Source organism: Patiria miniata, unplaced genomic scaffold (genome assembly GCF_015706575.1).
Source record: "Patiria miniata isolate m_02_andy unplaced genomic scaffold, ASM1570657v1 HiC_scaffold_11, whole genome shotgun sequence".
NCBI classification, from domain to species: Eukaryota; Metazoa; Echinodermata; class Asteroidea; order Valvatida; family Asterinidae; genus Patiria; species Patiria miniata.
This window is the reverse complement of record NW_024037049.1, coordinates 4447459-4472008: the sequence shown is the minus strand read 5'-3', so window position 1 is coordinate 4472008 and position 24550 is coordinate 4447459. Positions and strand designations below refer to the sequence as shown.

Genomic DNA, 24550 nt, shown 5'->3' with positions numbered 1-24550 from the left:
TTCCTTTTTGCACAAAACACATTATCACTCACAACTGTTATTGGATACAGGGAACATGACTTAAATGGTGGCAGCATGATAAAGGTCTATTAGTCAGAGGCTTTTAACCTTCTGAAGCCAAGCCACAGACAAAACCGAGGTTTCGTAAACTCCCAATAAATTGCAGTGGCCACAAAATGTTTTGGGTCAAAGTGTAGTTAAACTGTTTACACAATCAACAGGAGCCAATTTCACAGCACCATTAATGGTTAGCAGGAAAGTTGAGCTGATCACCATAAGCAGAAAACTTGTGCTGACGTTAAGCAGTTTAGATGCAGCACACGTGCTAATGCTTGCAAGCACATGGACGTCTCTATTGTTGCGTGATTGTTTTTAAGTGAATTCTGCTTCATGTATTTGCCATGGAAGTCATGTATTTGGAAGTCAGATAAATAAAGAGGAGAATTCAAGATGCACACGACTTCCTTCTCTGTTTCCAAACGTCCAATTCATTGGAAAGTAAAAATAAGACCAAATTGAAGAGCAGTTGCATGCCTATTCGAAAAGATCTAAAGTACATGTACTTGTAGTTTCATATCCTAAGTTGTGACCCTTACAACTTGACAACTATGACAAAACTTTGCATTTGCAAAAGTCTGCGATAAAAGATATTCAACCTTCAACGGAACAAAAAGAAATTCAAACAAATGTGCTTTATAGCAATACACATTCAGAAAGCAAGTCTTGCATGTTCATGCATGGTCCTGTTTGCAAACTCATGGAATGAACAAGCCAGTGCATACCTCAGGCCAACACAATCCACGCAAAAATACTGCATGGTCCAATGATTTGAGCAATACTTGCCTCTCAGTTTCTGTGCTTGTTTGAGGTATTCACTGGTTATTTCTTCTAAACAAACAAATTACATAAAACAAGCAACGCAAAAGCTTGCTTGTTATGTGCCCAAATGAAAAAAAAATATCTCAAGTCAAAAAGCGCCAGTGCACCAACTAAAAGGTTAAAGGGTTTAACTTCAGTTACTTTTAGTTAAAATTAGTACCAGTACATTAGTAAGGAATCCCATTTTGAGGAATTATGCGAAAAGAAACAGACTAGGTTATTTGGATTTTTTTATAAGCAAGCATACTGTAAAATCATACGAGTCCGATTTGACTGTATAGATTTGATGCACTTAAACCACTTCGCGCCGGGTTATTTTTTTGCTGAAAATTTAAAATTTTTCAAAAGGCAAACATTTCCCAGCCAACCTCTGATATACAGCCAACCGCCACAAATACTGATTCGCAAGAGTAATTTCAATACTATTTGTATGATATTGCTTGCTGAAACCTCATATGTTTCAACTCTCCAGGGTGCGCACAAGAGCAGAAATTGTACAATAGGCCGTGCACAAAGGACCACACAAAGGTCAGTACACGGTCCGCCTCCACAGACTACACAGACTTTGTATGTATAAAAGGCAAAGGCACAAGGGATTAGCATGTTCAGACATCACCCGGAGGCGAGTCGAGGCAATCTTTAACCCGGTTTTAACCCGTCAGCCGTGCCTGTATACAAAAACAGCCAGAGCATGTCATCATGTCGCTGACTCGAACTGGTTAACAAACTGTCTGAAGAATGTACTGTAAAATTTCAAGGGAACAGATTTCAATTTTCCTCATCCCATTCCCTTTCAACTCATCCTCGTTTTCTGCACCTTTATAGCATGAATGCTGTAAACAAATAAAACAAATAGGCAAAAGAAATTGTACAGCATGAAGATGATGCAGCTTACATCGTGCTAATAAATTCATTGTGAAGTATAATCTCTAAAACAATTAGTAAAGCAAAAAACAATACTAATAGAACAATATTACATGTTTACACTGAATGTGTTGGATATTGCATGGATATGGATCTGAGAATGAAAAAAAAATCATTGATGGTTATGCGTATTGCTATGATGTGTCAAAATAATTCTGCATTTTCCAACAGACATGACAGCTTGATTTCAAACTTGTGCTGTTCAAAAATCACTCGCAAGCAGGGCAGTTTGCAGATGACTGTTTCATGAAACTGCTGTCCACATCAACCGACTCGGCACAACACAGGTTTAGCTCGGCTGAAGCAAGTTTGCAACATACGGCCGAAATTGCGCATGTCTGATAACCAGATAACGTTCCCAAAAATATTTGTTATATCGTGTGCTTGAATACTGCATTTCATTGGTTGAGAACGGCCACGTGTCCAGTCTTCGAAAATGCATATACACAGGTTAACCTCGTATACAAAGCACGACAGAAGTGCGTGCACGTGTAGAACCTGCCGCGAGCTTGCGACTGAGAACTGCATGCAATGCGCAACTGAAACCGCTCAGACACACGTCTGGCAGGAAAGCCTGCAGTTAGCAAGGGTTACAACGCACTGATTTAATATATTTCTTGCATAGTAAGTTACAACCATTTATCCTTTTGATTTATTGGCACGATATAACAAAACAATTGTTGACTGCTGTAATGTGGGATATGCTGTTTTTAACCCCTTCGGGGCGCCCCTCGTGTGTTGAAAAAAAAATTTGTATTTCAAATAAATTCAGGACTACTCAAACGATTGCTCCAGTTAAGTAATATCTCTCAAATCGCCACCGTTTACGCTTGTGACTTAGACACATGAATACAAATCAGCTTAAAACACATTTTTGCAAAGCTCTGCACACAAACACCCATGCACCAGTTTTAACTGCACAGGGCCAGTTAATTTAACACTGGAGCAAACAAGAGTTGTAATAAAGTCATGCACTTGTGAGCCAGTTAAAAAATGCACTAGCTGCTGCTGCTGCTTACTCCAGGCTCGCCAGCCAAAAAATATTTTACAACCATTTTGTTTTGACACAGATTATTATGAGTATAAAAAAATGTTTAAAATGAGCCACAAATAATAAAAATCTGATGGACTGAAATGATAATTAAATCATGAGTGGATTGAAAAGTAAAAGCAGAGGCAGAAGTGTGGAGGCATACCATCCCCAGAATGTGGTGACGTACCGGTGGGTTGGCCAGGGGAGGCAGGGGAGGGGAGGAGCAAGGGATGAGGGGGCGTGTCAGTCGGGGAGTGGCAGGTGGGAGATGTTGGAAACTCCTCCCCTTCCACCTCCTTCATGTCCTTAGGCTGGACATCTAGCAGTAGAAAATATCAAGTAGTCAGTAAGCGAGAGAGAAATACAATGGAACCCATTAGTCAATCTGCCACCCTAAACTGCCCTGACTAAGGGTGTGTTCGTTTAGCTCATCTGGGTCAACATGGGTCAGTCTGTGTCGTTCCATTAGCTCTGACATCATTCTCAGGGCTCCACAGACCCTACTCATGGTGTCAGTGGTGGAAACACGTCACACGCATGCATTGTTCATTCCTAGAAACAGACAAATATGGCAGCCGGACAGCGGAAATCTCAAGTGGACTTAATAATTACTTTATTTGAAGTCTAAATGTAATCACTTATTGAGTTCATTGCGACTTTTGAGGCTATAATTCCAGCCCAACTTTTCTGAGTTTTGTCAATGACTGAAAAGCAGTAAATTTCAAACTTAAGACCCAATCTAAAACAGGCGTTTTGTCAGTGGCTACGGATGTCATGTGAGGATCATGATGGCCTGCGGTTGAGCTTTCAATTAGTCCGGCTGTTGTGGCTAACCCGTCTGCCTTTCCCCGAGTCGATCTAGGTGAGCTACTCGAACGCACCCTATTACTCCTTGTAGCGCCCGTAACTGCCCCTGCACCCTGTGATTGCTATGGATTCATCAGTGAATAAGCACAATGTAATACAATGTAGCACAATTGCTAATGAGTTAATAGACACGCTCGCCATTCGGGTCTGAATTTGAAACCTGGCCATGTTTTTCTGAGCCTAGTTCCTCTTGAAATATTAAATGCATTTGTCGTTTCTAAGGCTGTTTAATAACGCACAGTTTTAAGAGTTTCCACAATTTTTTTTGCCGAGGTGTTTTCAGGTGCTACATTTGGTGGCCAATACAGGCACAAATAAAAAGATAAATTTAGTGAATTCTTAAATTCTTAAGTTAGTGTATTCTTAATTAAACAGCCATAGAAACTGACTTTGGGCAACCAGGCGAGGGTGGGATTCAAAAAGATGACAAAATGACGTTTATCTCTTTTTTGAAACAAACTGTTCATATCTACATTAGTTTTGATGCGCCGTGTTGCAGCATAACAGCTGATATTATTCACATTGCAAAAAACAATTAGTTTTCCATCAACCACAATTGTAACAAGACCTGTAATAACGCCCTCTGTTGTTTCTGTTGTAAAATATGGCAGGCAGAAATTCAGAAAACTTTTGTTTTACGACAACAGTATTCCTGTGCTCAATATGGTTTGTTCTGAAATGGCATTTTTCACATGTATGCAGATATACCCCCTTTAAAAACATACAAATACACCTACATGAACCCCACCCAATTTTAGCTTCTCGTTAAAAGTAAAACTGGTTTTAATTCAGCAGAACTTTTGATAGAATTCAGGTACTCAAAACAGACTGTTTTTTCCCGAAACGATTGGGTCTAACACCAGGCCTTGCACTGGATTCAGGAACATCCCAAACTGACAAACGACGAAATCCACAAAATACCCATTAAAATTCCCTTGAGATTTATGCCTGCCAATTTCTTACTCAAAACAAGAGAGGGTGCTGCCAAAAAAAGGAGAAAAGTGTTAGTAATAACAGATTAACATCCAAACATATGAGTAATACACAACAAATTAATGCACCCAATCACCGCCATGCGAAACCACCATAGAACGGGTCACAGTGCCGCCATGCCCACAACAGAGGGAGGAAGAAGAGGGATTATGGGTAGCAAAGCATTCTGGGATATGATGCAAACTTAATCATGAAGGCTTTCGCTCGACTACTGTACCAGAGGACGTTTGGGAGTGGCGGTATCCATACGAAATGGGCGATAAGCTGGCTGGCTGGTCGTAATCGTACATACTCCGGCGACGAACTGCGACAGAGAACATTTCCGGGGGTGGGGGGGGGGGGGGGGTTGGGTGTCACACAAATTATACAAGGTTGGGTCAGAGGTCAATTACCACAAATTAACAATGGATACAGTACTATTCGCAAGCTAAAGGCTTTACATTTTAATTAAAGAAATAATGGTCATATGTAAATCTACACATTTTGAACTCATGAAGTCTTTCCTTGTTTGGTGCAAATTTTGCAGAAAGATCTAAAACATACATCAAACAATTGAAGACAATCAGCAAATATTGCCCCCGCACGTGCTTTCTTTCTAAAAAATTGTGAAATGGAAAACAAACTTTAAATCTGTGATAAGTAAAAGATGCCAAGTTGACACATAAAATCAATGAAACAATTGATTCATTGCTTTCATACATGCAAAGTACAAAGTTATCATGCAAAACACTAAAACAAGAAAGGACTTGTCCACCAACTCTCACCTTTTCTGAGCGAGGAGGTGTAGATTTGGTGCTTGGGTTCCATGGATGAGACACTATGACTACGAGTTTCCTTGCTTCGTCTAAGGTCCTCCACGGACATGCTATATCCACCTGGAACAAGAAATACATTTGAAAACTGAACTTAAAAATGGGTTAAATTATCAAATTCCATCCAGAATATGTTGAGCAAATTGTATCAAAACTTCCTGATGTGGTTAACAAGATTGGGGCATCACCACAATATTATAACAAAGAAAGGGTGTATGTGTGTATGAGTATGTTAACACCAGCAATCGTGGACCTAGGACAAAAGGGTTAGGACACGAACGATATGTCCACCATCGAGCGATAGTCAACGATTGAAATTCGTATACAAAACCAATGAGAGCTGTTGCTAAAAAGTACAAACAAAGGAATGAGGATAAAGGAAAATAGGGGGTTCGCGAAAGCTGGGGAGAGCCTCGTTTCGAATAGGTGGTTGGAATTGTTCACAAAATAACTAGTCTAACCAATGGGCAATTCATAATCATGGAAATTTCAGCAAAGCAAAGAAATTTCTTTAACTGAAAGTTTAACAGCACAATAAATTATACAATCTGCTTTGGTTTTACATGAAGTACAAATAGCGCACCTAAGGATAAGTCAGAATCTGGCATTTTTTGGTTAATGCTTGATATTACCACTTAGGCAATAGTCTACCATCTGTTGCCACCACCTGAAATGCAAAATTCTGGTACAGCCACAGATTGCGGAGATTGTGGAGTACTGTGGCCTCGTGGTTAAGGGCACTGGTTCGTGGTTTGCGGGTAAAGCTGCAGGTTGTGGGTTCGAGTCCTGGCGGGGTCATGGTGCGTGTGCCCTTGGGCAAGGCACTTTGTCATTCATTGCTTCTCTCCACCCAGGAGTAAATGGGTACCTGTGAGGGCAGAGATGGTTATTGTGATTGAATTAGCTTCCTTGCGCCTAACAGGCTGCATCGAGCTGTATACTCCCCAGGGAGCTGAGATGGTATCTGGAATGTTTCATGTGCCCAATGAGCAGGGGTAATAATGATGTAGCGCCTTGAGCACCAGTCCTGGTGGATATGTGCGCTTCATAAATATCCACTATTATTATTATTATTATTATTATTGCGAGTATACCTCTACTAGCCATGTTGGGGTCCTCATGAGCTTCCAGTACATGAGCTGGCATGGATTTCCTGTAGTGACCCTGCGTTCCTGAGGTCTCTCGCTTCCTGTGAAGCACAGGGTGGTTGTCGTCACTACCACGTCTCTCGTCTGTGGCCAGAAACGAACCAGAAATTGAATGTTTGACTGGTCAAAAGGTGCTCTCTCTCGCATTCAAAGCAATAAAAGTGGATTCAAAGTGGGTTGGCAGGTTAATAAATAGCCTGTAAGTTTAGGGAAGAGTGCAATATAAAAACAAGCAATATCATGTGATTGAACCCTGTAAAACCTTAAGGTAAACTTCAAGTTACTGCCCGTTTTACTTCGCGTTCTCCCCTTATGTTAATCACAATTTGTTTTGATCAAATTTGATTGTAAACCTGTTTTATATCCAGCTGACTCCGAAGACATTATAATTTGAATACTAATGTTTAAAATCAATGAAAATCATGTTTTCAGGGATGGCAATACTTTTTCATATCATCAATTGTTTTACAGTAACTTTCATGTGGTATCAAGTTGCATGAAGCTACAGCAGCCAGATGCTATCTTCCTTATTCCGACAAAAACCTTCCAAACTGCCACGCTGATTTGGGATCTGGTTAGGGGTTGGTCATAACAACTATCTCACCGGTCCTTCGTGTTCCGTCGGGGTTCAGAGCAGCTGATCCATCCAGCGAGTCAATCCCTGAGCCGGCTGAGGATGTCTCCCCTAGGCTGTCCTTCTCTGCCCCGCTCAGTCCATCTGCTGGGTCCTGGTGTAGCTCCTGTGTCTTCTTACGACGGTCTCGGTCCGTCGAGCGCCCTCGCTAGGACAATCACAACCAACAAGTTCATTCCTCTGTAACTCTCACTTGTACATGTATGGGCTCCAGGCGCCAACGAAAGAGGGCACCCTTTTACCTAGCAACGACGACCCATGGGCAGGACATTTAGCTGGTTTGCGCGCACCGTTCCTTGTGTGTGACGCACGTACACCAGGGGATTTGTATGAAGTACACGCAGTGGTACGGCTGCGCGTTGCAGCAAAACTGCAGTCAGGCAAAATGGCGTTGGTCGGTCATCCCCAACTGTACTGTACTTTCTTTGCCGGTGAGGGGGTACTTGTTAATGGAGCGGATACAGGGACAGAGAACAACCGGTGCAGCTTTGCGACTTTTGACCTCTGACACCCAGTCAACTCATTTAAATATTTACATGTACATGAGTAGGCACTTTGTTCCACATGTACGGCTACTTCACAATTAGGTTAATCAGGATACAGGTAGTGAAGAACCGTCAAGGTTCAAGTATTATTAAGTCAACTCTCTACATGTAGTTTAGAACTTTATCAATTTCTATCTAAAGCATAACACAAGATTCAGGAACAGCCTTGTGCAGTTTCATCATTTATAGATGTAAAAAAAATTGCTTACAAGTTTTTTACTACTCCTGTTGCACATGAAATAAAATTTGTTTCCGAATGACAATTTTGCAACATAATTTTGCATTAACGGTAACTATACACACACAACTTTTACAAGCGTTTTTACCCTCCTGCTATATAAGCAGTCGCAGACAGTCACAATTCACTTTCACTTCCCCTGCCATACTTTTAACAAAGACTAGTCACCAGCAGTCAGATCATAATCAAGCAAGCACTGTGTCTAGTCAATCTGGGTCAACAGACAAAGCAGGCAAGTTGTGGTCACAGCTGTTTTATCACTCACCCAGAGCCAAAGCATAGCTGTAACAAGTTACTTAAGCAGTCCAAGGCAGTCAATCCTGCTTTATGTGGGCTGGGAATTCTTAAGCGTTGAAAAAAGTCACTTGATTGATTTTGACTGCAAGGACAACTTGGCACAGAATGTATATTTGCATGGGAGGGTTAATCAAGACCAACAGAAATCTTGTTTCATATCTAGCATGAAGAAACAAATAACATAAGGTTTAATAATCAAAGTAGTAAAATAAATCAACAAATCAAGAACACAGACTCACCTTGTAAATCTTCTTCATGAAGTTAAGATTCAGCCCCTTGGATCTGTGTAACACAAACACAACACTCCTCATTTTATTGATGGTTTTTCCATCAAGCCAAATTTCAATAGCCACACTACTTTACATTTTTCATAAGTGCAACTTGAAATGACAATCCAAAACGTATCGGGTAGGAATGGAACCCACAACCTCCTGCTTACAACTGAGTATTATTTTATATTGGTACTCTTTTGAAGAAATTATAAAAGGACTTTTTGTAATAAAGACAAATAATGGATTTGACTACCAACAGTTCCAACACTACTTTTTATTAAACTTTTCAATTATCATTCAAAACAAGCAACTTCTTAACCTACTTCTTTGGAGGTGTGTAGTGCTTATACTGATCCATGATCTTTTCCTCAAGTTTCTCCTTTTGCCTCCGGAGGTTGTGCAGCTGCTCTCTGGTTAGACGAAACAGACATAAAGATAAAGGTATGATTGTACAAGAAGTAGTTCTTCAGCAACCAATTTGCCATCCCTCTGCAACTGATAAATTCTGTTCTGTTAAGTAAAACTCAAAGTAGGTGTCCTTATGAACATCACTTAAGACTTGACATTGTTCTTTATGTTCATTTTTCTGGATCTCTAAGTATCAACAACCATCTCTTAAATCTAGGGTGTCAAGAATCCCCAACTCAAACACAAGCACCCCAAAACTCCTTTGTTTCTAAGACATCTACAAGCATCTCTAAGGTCTTGGCAAGCACAAAGCTTCCCAATCCCTACCCTATCGACAACCATCTCTAAGGTCTTGGAAAGCACTGCCCTCTTCTATCTCTACCCTATCGACAATGATCCCGATGGTCTTGGCAAGCACTACCCTTCCCTAACGCTACACTATCGACAACCATCTCTAAGGTCTTGGCAAGCACTACCCTTCCCTATTCCTACTCTATCGACGACAATCTCTAAGGTTTGGATAAGCACTACTTTTCCCTACCCATACCCTATGAACAACCACCTCTAAGGTCTTGGCAAGCATTTCCCTTCCCTATCCCTACCCTATTGACCACCATCTCTGAGGTCTTGGCAAGCACTGCCCTTCTCTATCCCTACCCTATTGCAAAAGATCTCTAATGTCTTGGCAAGAACTACCCTTCCGTACCCTACCCTATCAACAACCATCTGCAAAGTCTTGGCAAGCACTATCCTTCCCTATCCCTACCCTTTTGACCACCATCTCTAAGGTCTTGGCAAGCACTACCCTTCCCTACCCCTACCCTATGGACAACCATCTCTAAGGTCTTTGCAAGCACTCCCCTTCCCTATCTCTACACTGTCAACAACCATCTCTACGGTCTTTGCAATCACTTCCCTTCCCTATCCCTACCCTATGGACAACCATCTCTAAGGCCTTTGCAATCACTTGCCTACCCCTTCCCTATCGACAACCAACTCTGAGGTTTGTGCAAGCACTTCCCTTTCCTACCCCTACCAAATGGACAACTATCTCTATGATCTCGGGAAGCACAATGCTTCCTTATTCCTTACCCTATCGACAAGCATCACTATTGCCTTGGTAAGCACTACATTTCCCTACCCCTACCCTATCAAAAACCATCTCTAAGGCCTTGGCAAGAACTAACCTCTTCTATCCCTACCTTGTTGTCAACCATCTCTTGGCAAGCACGACTCTTCCCTATTCCTACCCTATTGACAACCACCCCTAGGGTCTTGGCAAGCACTACCCTTCCCTATTCCTACCCTATCGACAACCATCTCAAAGGTCTTGACGAGAAAGCCCCTTCCCTATCCCTAACCTATTGACCACCTTAGTGCCCCAAAACTACTCACTCTAAGACATGCTGCTCTTCGTGGTGAAATTCCTTAGTCTCCAGGGCATCCACCAGCATCTCCGAGTTCTGGGCAAGAAGTTGGCTCAGTTGCTCCATGAGTTTATGGTTCTCCTCTTCCAGCTTGCTGTTAAGCTGGTTAAGCATCTGTCAGATGGAGATAGAAAAAGGCAGTGATGGCAAAAGTTACAAAAGACAAGAGGAGACAATAACGACATTATGAGATAAAATACTAAAAAAAGTTAGTTTTGAGAAGGAACCAGAAAGTCTAACCAATTGTAGATATCAAAACTATCTAGTTATTCCAAATGAAGGACTGTCGTTGTTGTGAGGTTACCAAACTATTGCCAATTTCAACAAAAAGAAGTGGGCAATGTCAGGAACACCATAGCCGAAGTAGAGTTTTCATTGTTTGAGATTTTCTAAGTGTGATTTCTGGACGGGTGGGTGACCTATAAGGCGTACCTCACAGCGATGGTTGAGCTTCAAGCTGTCCATCTCAGCTGATGTACACTTGTCCTTGACCTCATTCAGGTAGCCCTGCAGGGAGGTGTAGTCCAACTGAAGGTTCCTATCACAGGTCAAATAGGGCAAAAGTATCTACTCGTCAGGATTGTTTAAATGCAAGAAATTAAACTCATTTTGCAAAAATCTGTATAATCAAGGAAAAGCTCTCATGGGCTGTGGGAAAATTGTTATATTATACAAATATTGACTGATTTGAGTGGTGTGGTAATACTAGCTTCTGAAGGTGATCCATTGAGCATTCTGTTTTCCAGAGGTGTAGCCAAGGGAAATGGAAAGCTCCATGGATCACCAAGGGAGGCTAGTTTTACTAAACCAAGAGTTAAAACAGTCAATACTTGTTTTATAATGCCTCACACACAGATTCTGCTTGATATAGTTGAAAAGTTACTTGCACTTTTCCCAAAGTGACCCTTCATGAAATATTTGAACCCAACTCTGTAGCACGTGGGAACAATACTGGGCCAATCAAGATACAGAATCCGAGGGTGAGGCGATATAAGCTGTATTATATATTGAACGAGGGCTCCAAATTGATAAGGAAATGGGCTCACGTCCTTCAGCGAGAAATTTCACTGGGATTTGCTTGTAACTACAGAGTTGTTTTCGTTTAGCTGGCACATGTCACACGACCAGGTCTGGTTCCTACCATGTTAAGAATTTAATTACCCTATTAGTTTTTGATCCATGAAATAACATATTACATTTCTTAACTTTGGAGTAAATAAGTTTTTGTTGTTAAGTTAAGTTTTACATCTTTTGTTGTAAAATGTCCCCCTATTGTGGAAGTAGCAAAAGATAGGTTTGTATCAGAAATGCACATCTCTACTTCCCAACAGGATCCTCTTTGATTCCAAAGACAGGAACTAACCTGTGTTGAGCTTTCAGTTTCTTGAGTTCATCCTCCACCTCCTTGTACTCTTGGTTGAGTCGGAGATGTGCGTGCGACAGCGAGTTAAACTCTAGCTGCAGGGAGCTCATGGACAGGTTGTCCGTCCGCATCCTCTTCACTTTCTTCTCTTCTTCCCGAACCGATGACTGGAGGCGCTCAACTTCCTTAGACTGCATCTCAGCGTCCCGGCAGCGGTTACGAAGATCCCCTATCTCATTCTTCATCTCCCTGTGTAGGGTCTTAAGGGACTTGTGTTCGGACGTCAGGGCTTCGTACTCGCTACTCAGTGTGTCGTGCAGCTGGACTAAAGTCTCGTGGTCGCCCAGCAGTGCCTCGTAGTTGGTCAGCAGCTCGTTGAGCCGCTCCTTGACCTTCTCGTAGTCGGACTCGTGGGATGTCAGCTTGGCCTGCATGGCGGTGTACTGCGACTGCAGGGAGGCGTTGTGGGACTGCAGTGTGCTGTTCTCCACCTGTAGCTTGGCCTGCTGCGACTGCATGGAGATTTGCTTCTCCTGGACCGACTCCACCTTGTTCTGCAGAGCTTTGTTCTCTGAGCGGAGGGAGTCCACCTGGCTCTGTAAGCTAGCGAGCTGGGTCTTGAGGCTATTGTTCTCGGCAAGGAGGGTGGCATTCTGGCAACAAGAAAAAACAAAAACAAAAAAAACAGTGATTTTAATTATTGATACTGCAATGACTTTTGCACTATTTCAATCAAATCTGACACAATTTGTACCATCATTTAAAACGTCAAAGATGGTGAAGCATTAATAGTAACAATGTGATATACAGGGTGAGTAATAAAAATATCCCCTTGGATAAGTCCTCTCCCACAAAAACAGGAAACATTAACATTTGTTACTCTTCAACCAAAATTTGATCTGGGTATTGACCACATTCAGTACAAGTTTCACTGATATTCAGCAATGAATGCAAAGGATACAGGCTTTCTTTGTGACTACCCTAAAACACTACCAACACCATGTTTCCTAATATTTTTAAGGGGATATTTAACGTTACTTAATGGCCAGCACACTACACTGCAAGACACAACATTTCAAATTACCCATGGCCGCAGTTTACTGCTGTCCAAAGGGCCTTGATGGTCAGATTGTTTTATGAAAAAGGTAGCATACAAGACACGGTAGGTCAATTTGGAGAACACCTTTACAGAAATAGAACCAAGGCAGTTTTCAACATTTGGAAGTCAGTGGAGCGAAAATGTAGAAATGATGACAGCAGCACTTACAGATCGTTCCAACTCGACAAGGTGGTCCTTCATTTGCATAATCTGCTTGGAATGCAGGCGATCACTATCCGTCCTCCTGAATTATAACAAGGAATGAAGATTGGTGTTAAACCATTAGCACATTAGTACTACATTGTATTAAGTTGTGTTTACTCTCTGACAAATCCATATTTCCACTGAATAAGGGAGTAATAGCGAAGGAGTTTGGACTGGAACAGTGACTAATTGGTGAAAATGTATATAAATTGTATAAAATTGTACATGCATGTATTGTAACATATGACAGGCAGGCAGACTACATTTTTATGCACATTGCTGTAAGAAGGGATGTGTCTGTTAAGAGGCATATGGAATCATTTGCTTTTCATACATTTCGTTTGTTTCCAATAATAACAACACTCAAAATCGCAAAAAGAAAATATGCAAACCTAACCAGTTGAAGTTTCAGCTCAGCGGATCTTGCACTTTTTGTGAAAACAGTGAAAAACCATGCACAACCTTTTGCTCGCGAAACACGATTTCATCCATAAAACTCTTTATTTCCAACGATGAGTCAATTGACTGATTGTTGGATATCACCTACATTTCTTAAAATGCATCAAGCCAGACGGAATAATTTCACCAGGTGTTTAGAACCACTACCATCTTTAATCCAAGTAAGCATTTGTATAATAATTTGCCAGATTACTTTTGGGATAACTGCCAATGATCCTATATGCTTTAAGGTTGACCAACGGTCCTCAATCAAACTTGGGTCTCTTACTTGACTTTGGCGTCTCCAGGGCTGGACATAGTCCTCTGTTCTTCCTGCCGCTGAACCAACACCTCCTGGACTCCTCGTTCCTTCAACTCCACAGTTAGTTTTTGTTTCTGACTCTCAGACAACTGCAACCTAGAATAATCACATTAAGTTTGGAATTAGTTTATGCTTGAAGATGTTGAAATAATCATTCCTGAACTATCAACAAAGATAGAGTATTATGAATGTGACGATCCAGCTAATCCAGCAATACATTCACAAACTCGGTGGTCAAGTGGTGATACGTCTGCAGTTGTAAGCAGCAGGTAGTGGGTTCAAGTCCCACCCGAGTGTTAAAGCTTGTGAATTTTTCTCGCAAACCTTCAGACAACGCAGAGAATACAATGTTTATAAAAAAGAAAAGTTGGCGAAGGGCAAAACCAAATTAAATTTACATCTCCTTGATGCAAGTTCCATCTTACACGTATATAACATTCACTGTTTGCAGCACGGATCAGAAAGGTCTGAAAGATGCATTTCTTTCTATACTGATAATGTCTTTCTCTCAGATTCAAAAAGTCTGAAATCAGACAGAAGTCTGAAAATCTCATGCCTGGTTTGCCATTTAATACAATATGATACATATTCAATAGATACTGTTTGTCCAATCCTATTATTAGAGAGCTTATCACATGGGTAGTTTCGCACTACTGTTTAAACACCGCTGAGAACTCTTTACACTGGCCAGTAATAAACATGGCCCCTGAATCAGGATAACAAGTTTTGGCTTTTGTATTAAAAAACAAAACTTTATAGTTTATTCATATTGTGGACAAAGGCTGGATGCAAACTGGTCTCGGTTTTAGCTGTTGGATTACAGGATGCTTCTTGACAACAAATGTGAAATAAGGAAAGGTGCTCTGTGAACATCAATGAGCAGAGTTACTGCTGGTCAAGCAACTGACTTCAGATGAATGAATGAGTTCATTTCTTACTTGGTCTCTAAGGCAGTAATTCGTTCCTCTTTGATCTGTAGGTTCTTCTGGAAGGCATCCTCCATCTTGTTTTGGAGAGTCTTGTAACGTCTGGAAAAAAAACCACCAAATAATAACAAATACCTTGATAAGTATTATCTAGTGTGATGAAGAGCAATTTTTTTCCATGGTTTGTCCGCAAGCATATGTAGAACAGAATGCACTCTTCAGCAGAGTTGTAATAGAGTAAAGAATAGTCAAGAACACACAGGCATGCAACTTGGAAGTAGCAAAAAGAGAGGAACTTCAATCTTTACAAGACTTTGCACAGTGTTGTTCAATTTTTAATGGCATAAGTGAGAAGTGAAAAACGATGACGTCAGCTGATCCTAGAAAAAGTTGCATGCCTGAGTATATAGGACATCATGAATCAATCACAAACCACACGGCAAATCCAGTCTAAAGTCCAGCTATTCGAATGAACATTGGTAAAGACATTCCTCTGTTGCTGTTCATCACCTGTTACTGTGACCTGACGTTGTGATTGGCTTGTGACTGAATAGACCGACCCAACAGGATCCACCCACAGTGCACGTGGGAAACAACATCTGCACCTCTCCGATGCAGCAGTGCATGCTCCAGCTGGGCATGTTATGCGCGTGCATGCATGTCAGACTTTTGTGGACGCATATCTGACAAAAGTCATGGCTGTGACTGGGCAAACAAGTACCAAGTGGTACAACCCTACGACGGCCGGGTAAAGTGTGAAGACGGCTTTAATACGGCACCGTCCGTGCACCCGAATGGGGCCTTATCTAATATGCAAAAATATGCAAATTAGACACATGCGCATCAGTGTTTTCAAAATTGGTCTTCGAATGCAAAGGTGCAATACTTGAGTTGCATGAATACATTATACGGCCGAGTAAACTGACCACCAACCAACCCACCAACCACCCACCAACATAAGCAGCTCAAGCCCACGGCGTGTTTTACACCCGCCGTGGGAAAAACCGTTGGGCCAGAATACCACTCTGTTCTCAAGACTTACGTCTCATCCAACCGAACTTCTTCGTGCAATAGCTTGTTCTTGTCCAGTCCAATCTTGTCCAGCTCCGTGCTCAGCTTTTCCAGATCGTTGCTCAGCTGCTGCCCCTTGATCTTTTCATTGACCAGCTCCTACGTAAAAAAAAAGGAAAAAAATGGGATTAAAAACTTTTCGCAAGGTCTGGCAATTGCTAAAACACCATTGATCAGTACAATATTATTGTCATATCTAAAATAAACAAGTGAAGTAGGACCGGATCATGACCGATTACTTTAATAAAGAAAAACTTATGTCTCTACTGTCAGTTGTACTTAAACCCAGCTCAACTGAACTGATGTGGATGGTTTATAAAATATGACCTCATTTTCTTAGAGTAAAATCTTGAGGCATTGAAAATGCTCATAAAGCTACGGCACTTACTTCTTTGCTACCATGAAAATGCACATATTATTAATGCAATGTTTTTATCAGTTTTTGCTTAGATTACTTTTTTCTTCTTGATATTACAACCAACAAGCTCACCTCCCTCAAGGTTGCGAGTGTCTTCTTGTCTATTGTGGCTTGCTTCAGGAACTCCTTGTTGTCTTTCTCTAGCTCCTTCAGCTTCTCGCTGGCTTCCTTGTTCTTATTGATGGCCTTCTGCAGCTGCCGATTCTCTTGTTCCAGGGTGTGGACACGTGCGTTGGCTTCGTCTACAAGCCGCTCTCTGGATTCCAGTGACTGCCTCAGCCTCTTGTTCTCTTTGCTTAGCTGGCTGCGTTCCTTCTCCAGTCCCATCTTCTCGGTATCTGAGGTCTTCTGCTCGGTTTCAAGCTCCTCCACCTTCTTGGCAATGAGGCTGGCGGCATCCAGATTCTTCTTAAGCTGCTCGATCTCGCTGTCCATGTCCTGGTTTTCCTTCTCCAGTTTTTCTATTTTGTTCTTGGAGAGCTGGACGCTGCTTTCCAGTTTCTTTTTCTCCGTCTCCAGTTTCATGTTGTCCACCTCCAAGTGGGTGGCCTTGTCCTGCGTGGGTTTCAGGGCATCCAGTGATTTCTGAAGGATTCTGTTTTTCCGGTCTTGGTCCTCCTTCTCAGATTCCAGCTCAGTGACACGAGACATGGCATTCCGCAGCGACTCAAGAGACCGGTGCAGCCTCTGTGCCTCTGCCCTCAGCTGCACGTTCTCACCTTCTGCCTGCTCCAGTTTCTGGCAATTGGCCCGCAGTGTCTCCACCGACTTCTCCAGCCGCTGCTTCTCAATCTGCAGGACTGAGTTGGCCTTCTCCACCTCATCAAACTTCTCGCACATTAGTTTCAGCGTCTGGACATTCCTGTTCAGCTTGTCCCTTTCCGAGTCCAGCTCCGTGTTTTGCTGCTCAAGGGTCTCCACCCTGGCACTGTGCTCCTTCAGCTTCTCTTGGCAGCGATCTAGCTGCTTGTTTTCATACACCAATTTAGAGATCTGCATCTGGGACTCCCGCTTCTCCTCAGCAAGCTTCTTGTTTTCCTTCTCCACGTCCTGGACACGCTGGTCGATATCCTTCTTGTTGCGTTCCCGTAGCTTCTCCACTGTCTCCTCCAGCTGGCCCTTCTCCATGGACCACTCTTTGCTCTGACGCTCAGCGTTCTCCCGGACGGTGTTGATGGTCTCATCCAGCTGCTGCTTTTCTCGTTTAAGCCGGTTGATCTCCTGTTCAAGTTCCAGGGAGTTCTGAATGTCCGTTTTGCTTGTCTGCTGCAGCATGTCCACCTTGCGACTTAGTCGCTTGTTCTCCTTCTCCATCTCGAGGAGTTGGCTGTTACTCTGTAAAGAAGCTACATCTTTGAGGCTCTCAATCTCTTGGAGAAGGCGCTGGTTCTCTCTCTCAAGTCTCAGGATGCGTGAAGAGGCTGACTCATTACACTCAGCAGACAATGAGTTCCCAACTGCAAATTAAATTTGATGAAAACTATATCATAAACTCCTTCAATCAATGTTTTTTTCTATATTAAAAAAATTAAGGAAATTTGATCCACTCATATCACTTGTCTTTCCCACCAAGACACTGAGTGTTATTGGATTTCTGTTAGTTCTCAGATTTGATGAAAACAAAATTTCTTCATCATTTACCAACAATTATGAATATTTCCTGCTGCTTAGAAAACAAACTGGCTAGCACAAACTAGAGAATAATGTCACACTTTTATGAAGTAATGATGCATCAGATATTTTTTATTGGATGGGGATGTCTGGTACTAGAATCCCAAAAGAGAGCATACATGTTAACAGGGTCTGGTATCATTATGCGTTGGGACTTCAGAAGAAATCTGTGTCTCAGGCCTTAACAGTCCTTTGAAACGATTTTTGAAAACAAGAAAATTATTCCACTTTTACAACGGAGACCAAATTCAGACACACAGTGCACTCAGGGGGTGCCTCAGCAATGGCAACAGCATTGTGCTAGCTATTGTTCTGAATAGCTGTCATTTGTTTGTCGTGCATCTGGGAACAATGCTTCCACAATTACCGAGGTCCCTCTGTGAGAGTAGAGTGATTCTGAGCCCAGGTTGGTCTCAATGCACTAAGTAAAAGTAAAACAAGTAAAGTCTGTCATGAGCCAATGTGCCCCATCAGGTCGGCGTTTATCTCCGGTTTCAGTAGCATGAAACGACTAAGAATATTTCTACTCCCCCTGGTTTGGATGCTAAGTCCACCGCAGGTTACTACCCAGCTAATGCCGGTACCCATTTATACTCCTGGATGGAGAGAGGTAAAGGGGTGAAGTGGCTTGCCCAAGGACACAACATATGACCAGCAGCTGAATTTGAATCCCTGACCCTCTGATCACGAGTAACAAACCCTAACCATCAGCCCACACTCCCCAACTAAACCAACAACAAAATACACATGCGGATACTAACGTGGCGACAAGCTGTGTTTGGCCTTCTCCAGTTCTACCCCAAGCGAGGCCGACTCGTCCAGGCTCTGCTTGTGGTCTAGCTGCAGCTTGGACACCTCTGCCACCAGCTCCTGGATCTTGGTCCGGTCTGAGTCTCGCTCGTCCTCCATGGCTTCCAGCTGGGCCCGCAGCCTCAGGCATTCGGCCTCCGCCTCCCGTCCCTTCTCTACCTTGTGTTGAGCAGCCTCCAGTTGGTCCTCCAGGAGCCCTCGGGTCTCGTGCAGGAGCTGGTTGTCTTCTCGCAGCTCCTGGTTGGGTTAGAAGGTACAAAATGGTCAGCTATGGACTCTCTACAAGAGACATTGGACTCTGTGCATGAACGATAGATTAGCACTTCATGACCATCTCTGAAAGCTCCCTGGCAGTGACAATGGCATGTTAACACTATTTGCCGCGTTATGGCTCCAAAGTACAAAATTGATTTTATTCCAGCATGCAGAAACCTGTATCTTCTTTTGTGAGCACCAGGCATACAATGACAATGCCTTGAAGTCTATTTGTAACTGAGGGGGTACACTTGCATACAGAGTCCATATTGTTCTGCAGGAATTAAGTTATCCAGGATTGACTTTCCAATTCATAATTCATACCAGTAGTGAATAAATCATTCGTGCGATATTTGGCTTTAACCCTAACCGCCCTGAATCCTTCAAAATCCTCTTTGCCAAAGTGGAGGAATTTGGAGGATTGAGGTTACATGGCAAAAGTGCGTTACTGATTTCGTAGTGCTTTTTGTCAAGGTCTTGGGCCGGACCTTGTGTTGTTTTTTGCTCAGCCATGCATAAATAAAGGCCTGGATTATGCTTGAAATCCTCCGTACTGCTCCAGGATGTCACTGGCCAAGCCTCAACATATTGACTGTCACTGCCGCAGGATTTTGCAGGATTCTGGCAGTGGTCACCCCTCCACGGACCATATTCAAGAAATAATGGAGGAATTTGCAGGATTGAGGCTACATACTATTTTTCCATGAGGCCAATTGGAGGATTTTGCAGGATTGAGGTTACATCCTGGAAAAAAAGGCTTAGGGAGTTAGGGTTAAAGGAGTAGGGGAGTCAGGTTGGCCTAGCGGTACTTTCCTCGCCTTCCACCGCTGTGACCCAGGTTCGAATCCCGCCTCGGCCTACATGTGGATTGTGTTTTCCCTAGAATATTCTTCTGGGGTTTTCCTCCCACCTCTAAAACTGTAATTTCTTCTCATTGTCTTTCTCTCTACAGATTTTTTTCAGGCTTGTCAGCTACAGTGCCTAGGGCACTTTTGAGGACTCCTTGGTACCAGAAATAATAATCAGAACAAAGATTCTGAAAGAACAAAGAAATACTAACAATAATAAACGTTTTCAAACACCGAATGAGGGGAATACAACTTGCCATATACTGAATTTTGTTTTAAAGACAAAACTGAACAGAAACAACGTTTAACTCTCTCAATGCAAAGTGAGAATGGAATCATTAAAAGGGTGATAAGTCAGTGATCACAAAAACACACAGTTCACCAAAACCTGCACAAGTTTAACAGAATTGCACTAGTCTGTTGATTGGCCTCATTCCAGATGACAATCTGACACTTGGAAACACCGGAAACAAATGTTAAGGATGCTTCCTGTAGCACAGCAGTCAATGATAAGTTCCATTTGTTTAATTTTCGACAAGCTACTTCCTTATCTATAAAACCAAAAAAAGGACGGCATAGTTCAACAGTTCTGAACAGAAAGCAAACATCTTTGGAACACAACCCTGCACTTCAGACAAAAAACATCTCATTTTTCAGGTGACTGAAAGATTGGGAATGTATTCATCATGTTGCCAGCTTCATTGTATTGTGTTTGAAATTGTTTGTGTTTGAAATTTCGTAACTTGAAAAGTACATGAGTGATTTGAATGATTCTTGTACTAAAAGAAAGCTTATTAATTGGGCTTTCATATCCTAGATTTTGAAAGTGTTACATGCAGAACTTCACTAAAACAATGGTCCTGACATTTGGGTTTCCTTTCTTTTGACTCGCCCTGTATTGTGAATCACTCCTGTATCTTGAGCCAATGAGGGCCCTGTAAAGATGCCATTTTGTGCATATAGACCAATTCAACAAACTAATTAGAAGCCATTTATGAGGTGGCACCACGTTCGCGCGCATGCCGCACGCGTTCTTAAAGACAAGGCGCGCGTGCATTTTGGTAACCCTGTTGGTCGAAGGAGCCCAGAGTGCGTGTGTATTACCTCAGTGCGACTCTCGCGAGCCTGGTTCCACCTCAGAAAATGGCTGTCACCGAGTTAGTCTATAAACCTACATGAATCGAAGGTTGTTGGCGTTACTTAACCCTAACCATCCCAAATCCTCTTAAATCCTTTTTGCAAATTGGAGGAATTTGCAGGATTGAGGTTACATGGCAAAAGTGCGTTGCTGATTTCGGAGCACGCACTATGTCAAGGTCTTGCATAAACTTAGTCCTTGATTATACTTGAAATCCTCCGCACTGCTCCAGGATGTCACTGCCTCTGCCTCAGCCTATTGACAGTCATAGCTGGAGGATTTTGCAGGATTCAGGCAGTGGTCACCTCTCCACGGACCATATTCAAGAATGGAAGAATTGAAGAATTGAATGGAAGAATGGAATTAATGGAAGAATTTGCAGGATTGAGGCTATATGCTTTTTTTCCATGAGGCTAATTGGAGGATTTTGCAGGATTGAGGCTACATCCTAGCAAAAAGGCCTAGGGAATTAGGGCTAACATAATGCCACGGTTCAAAACATCATTTTCTCAATATTTAATTTTTTGATTTAAAAAAGTTACTGAAGTCGGATAACTGTTTCAATAAGACCCATTGTCGTGTACGTTTGATATTTTACCTCGACTCGTCTCTTGAGATACTCCAGCTCATTGAGTTTCTCCCGGTATCTGGCAATCTCCTTCTCATATTTCTCCACCTTGGATGCCTTCTCCTTCCACACGTCCAGCTCGTCTCGGTACGACCGCGCCGATCGGGCATCTTGGGATAACTCCAGGTTCTGGACAGTAGCAAGACAAATGAAAAGAAGAGAAATTTGATTTGTGATCATTTCAGCTTTTGTCCTGCCCATTTCACAGTCTTGTCATAGTGTGTGCTGTGATTTGTCATAAAGAGGTCCGCGATTTTTTGAGAATTATGAAATTTCTTGTTGGGTTTTGGTGTTTACTGAAATTTAATTTTATATGTATTGTATACTGTATGCTGTCCAATAGCTTGTGAGGAAAAACAAACTTATATGTACTTCAGGGACGTAAGTGGACGCTGACAATTTTGCCTGAAAACTGGAGGTATAAAGGAAAAGTACACACACATGTACCGGTACGCTGCCAATAATTATGTTATTTACAATTTGGAAAAAGACTGAAATCAGGCAACAGCAGGACATACACGTATCCCTGTTACTGAGGACTACATGACTTCTTGCTCTCTAATGAAGACATTAAACCACTCAGCAGACATCTAACCACTTGGCCACCGAGTATACTTTGCTAAAAAAACTACATGTTGATGAAGGGCAAAACATTACATGTACATGTACCTCTTCCCAATGCAAAAATACATATGAAAACCTTTTTTGATATGTAGTTGATACAACTGCACATTCCTTGTCATGTTGCGATAGAAAGTTAGAGCTAAATTGCATTTTTTTCATTTATCCTTTTTTTGTGTGTGTGTGTGTGTGAAGTTCTGGTTAGCAACCAACTGGATGCATGCACTCTACTTAAAGGGAATGTACAACATTTGTTTTTGATGCAATTTTCAGAAATATATGGATTTGGATGATTAGAATGTTATTGCAAATGTATAGTTAAACTGAATTGTTTTACGTTTTGGGCTTGCAGATGCTGGAAAAACCAAGAAAACCAATCATGTTCTTGTAGTCTGGTTCTCTGACCCCCACTTACATTGACTTAAGATAAAAACAGAGAAATTTATAGACTTTTGGGAATTGTAAGGTCAGAGAATCAGTCTGGCAGGCTTGTACCCCTTCACAGGTGTGTAACCAATTGCAAAGATAATGCAGAACAACTGTCATGAAAAATTTGCAGTGGTTTTTGAAAAAAAAAACAGTTTTCCCCAATGCTGGTCGGCTGACAAGCCTTGGAAAAATACACATTTTCTTGAAAATGTCAGCACACCAAGAGACACGATTTTACAGGATGCTTTAGACTGTCATTCCCTAACAATCCAGTAAGGTACATGTATCTCGTGATAATTTGATCATTTCGTTTTTTGATGTTTGCAAATGTTCCCTTTAAAAACCTTATTTGTACATGTACTGGTAGGTACTCTATTGTTACATGGCTCAACTCCACAAAGGTGTTAAACAATAACATGTAAATCAATTTCAATTTTGTCTGGGTAGTATTCACCCATTAACATCAGGTACATACACATGTAATTACAGGCTGAGCACATGCAGTTTCACCCCTATATAATTTTGTAAACTGTATTTCCCTTCAAGACCAGCGTGCAGGCGCGGTTCTAGAACCAATATTTTGGGGGGGCTAGCACGGTGGATCAAGAATTTTTTTCAGGGAGGCGTGCTGAAATGTAGACCGGTTATTTTTTCCAGACACTTAGGCCTCCGAAAATCAATAGGGGGGGGGGGGGGGCCTCATGCCATATTTTCAATGGGGAGCGCCAATAAAATCCTAAAATCATTCACACTATATTAACTACAAATGCACCCTTGTCACGACTTTTTCTTTAGGGGGAGACCGTTCGCATGTACATCACAATCCTTCTTTTTGCTAATGCAATTTTTTTTTTTGGAATTTATTTTGGGGGGGCTAGACTAAATTTTTGGGGGGCTACAGCCCTCCCTAGCCCCCCTGTAGAACCGCGCCTGCCAGCGTGGTCAAATAAAAGGAAATTGAGGCCAAACTTTCCTTTGTGCATGTACATTTACATGTTCATTTACATGTATATATACATGTATGTACAAATACTGCGTGGAGATACATGTATATGTACATGTCAAATATTGGTTTCAATGTTACAAAACCCAAAGCACGAATCCTTTTTACGTTTTTTTTTTATTTGAAATGTCTGCTGAACTCTTCAATTGTCGCAAAATCGTGCAGTTACAATGTATTTCGGCTGTGTCATGACACTTGATTTAGTGTAGTTAAAAAAACCCATTATAAACATATGACCTCATACATCGTACATGGATGTATACATACATTGTACATTTACATACAGGTACATTGTGCATGTTCCTCAGAATACCACCAAGTTTCTGTTTCTTTCCATTGTCTTCATTGTGTGGAATATTAGCAATATAGTCAGGGTCATTCCACTTTTCATGCACAGGCTGCAGTTGGCATAGTGGCATGACTGTTACATGAGGTAATCAAAGCTATTTCCAGTTTTATACACAGCTCTTTCATTACATACAATGTACAGCATACAGTATATATTCTTCATGTGTTACATTGTAATGCCAGTGACTGTAACTCAAGTGTCTCCATTAAAACTCACATTCACTAACTATTTTAACAGGTGTCTTGTGATTTTATCTGAGTTGGGACCAGCTTATTTAGTTTTAATCATGCAGATTGCTATTGTATATTTTAGAGCAGAATTTCTTCAGTATGTTATAAGCACAAAGACATATATGTACATTTTCTTGTAATTTATTCTCATTTGAGTTTCTTTTACTGTGAAAGTAAAGGTAAAAATGTACATATTTTAATTGGAGATTTCTCAGACAATAGTGCGGTGGTGCTTATACAGCGCTTCATA

General features: G+C 41.7%; 1 protein-coding gene across 1 annotated transcript in view; it reads right to left on the bottom strand.

Annotated features, from left to right (window-relative positions):
- LOC119742552 (girdin-like) overlaps positions 1-24550 on the bottom strand; it is an 86916-nt gene that overhangs the window by 9926 nt on the left and 52440 nt on the right. Inside the window, exons 8-24 of the mRNA XM_038218587.1 lie at positions 21639-21797; positions 18751-19036; positions 16391-17775; positions 15872-15999; positions 14842-14931; positions 13871-13999; positions 13108-13183; positions 11841-12493; positions 10910-11015; positions 10446-10591; positions 8966-9052; positions 8610-8652; positions 7261-7438; positions 6603-6740; positions 5461-5571; positions 4914-5000; positions 3000-3155 (exon numbers count right to left, since the gene is read on the bottom strand). Coding sequence (XP_038074515.1) covers positions 3000-3155; positions 4914-5000; positions 5461-5571; positions 6603-6740; positions 7261-7438; positions 8610-8652; positions 8966-9052; positions 10446-10591; positions 10910-11015; positions 11841-12493; positions 13108-13183; positions 13871-13999; positions 14842-14931; positions 15872-15999; positions 16391-17775; positions 18751-19036; positions 21639-21797 — 3958 coding nt within the window. The remainder of the gene's footprint in view (positions 1-2999; positions 3156-4913; positions 5001-5460; positions 5572-6602; positions 6741-7260; positions 7439-8609; positions 8653-8965; positions 9053-10445; positions 10592-10909; positions 11016-11840; positions 12494-13107; positions 13184-13870; positions 14000-14841; positions 14932-15871; positions 16000-16390; positions 17776-18750; positions 19037-21638; positions 21798-24550) is intronic.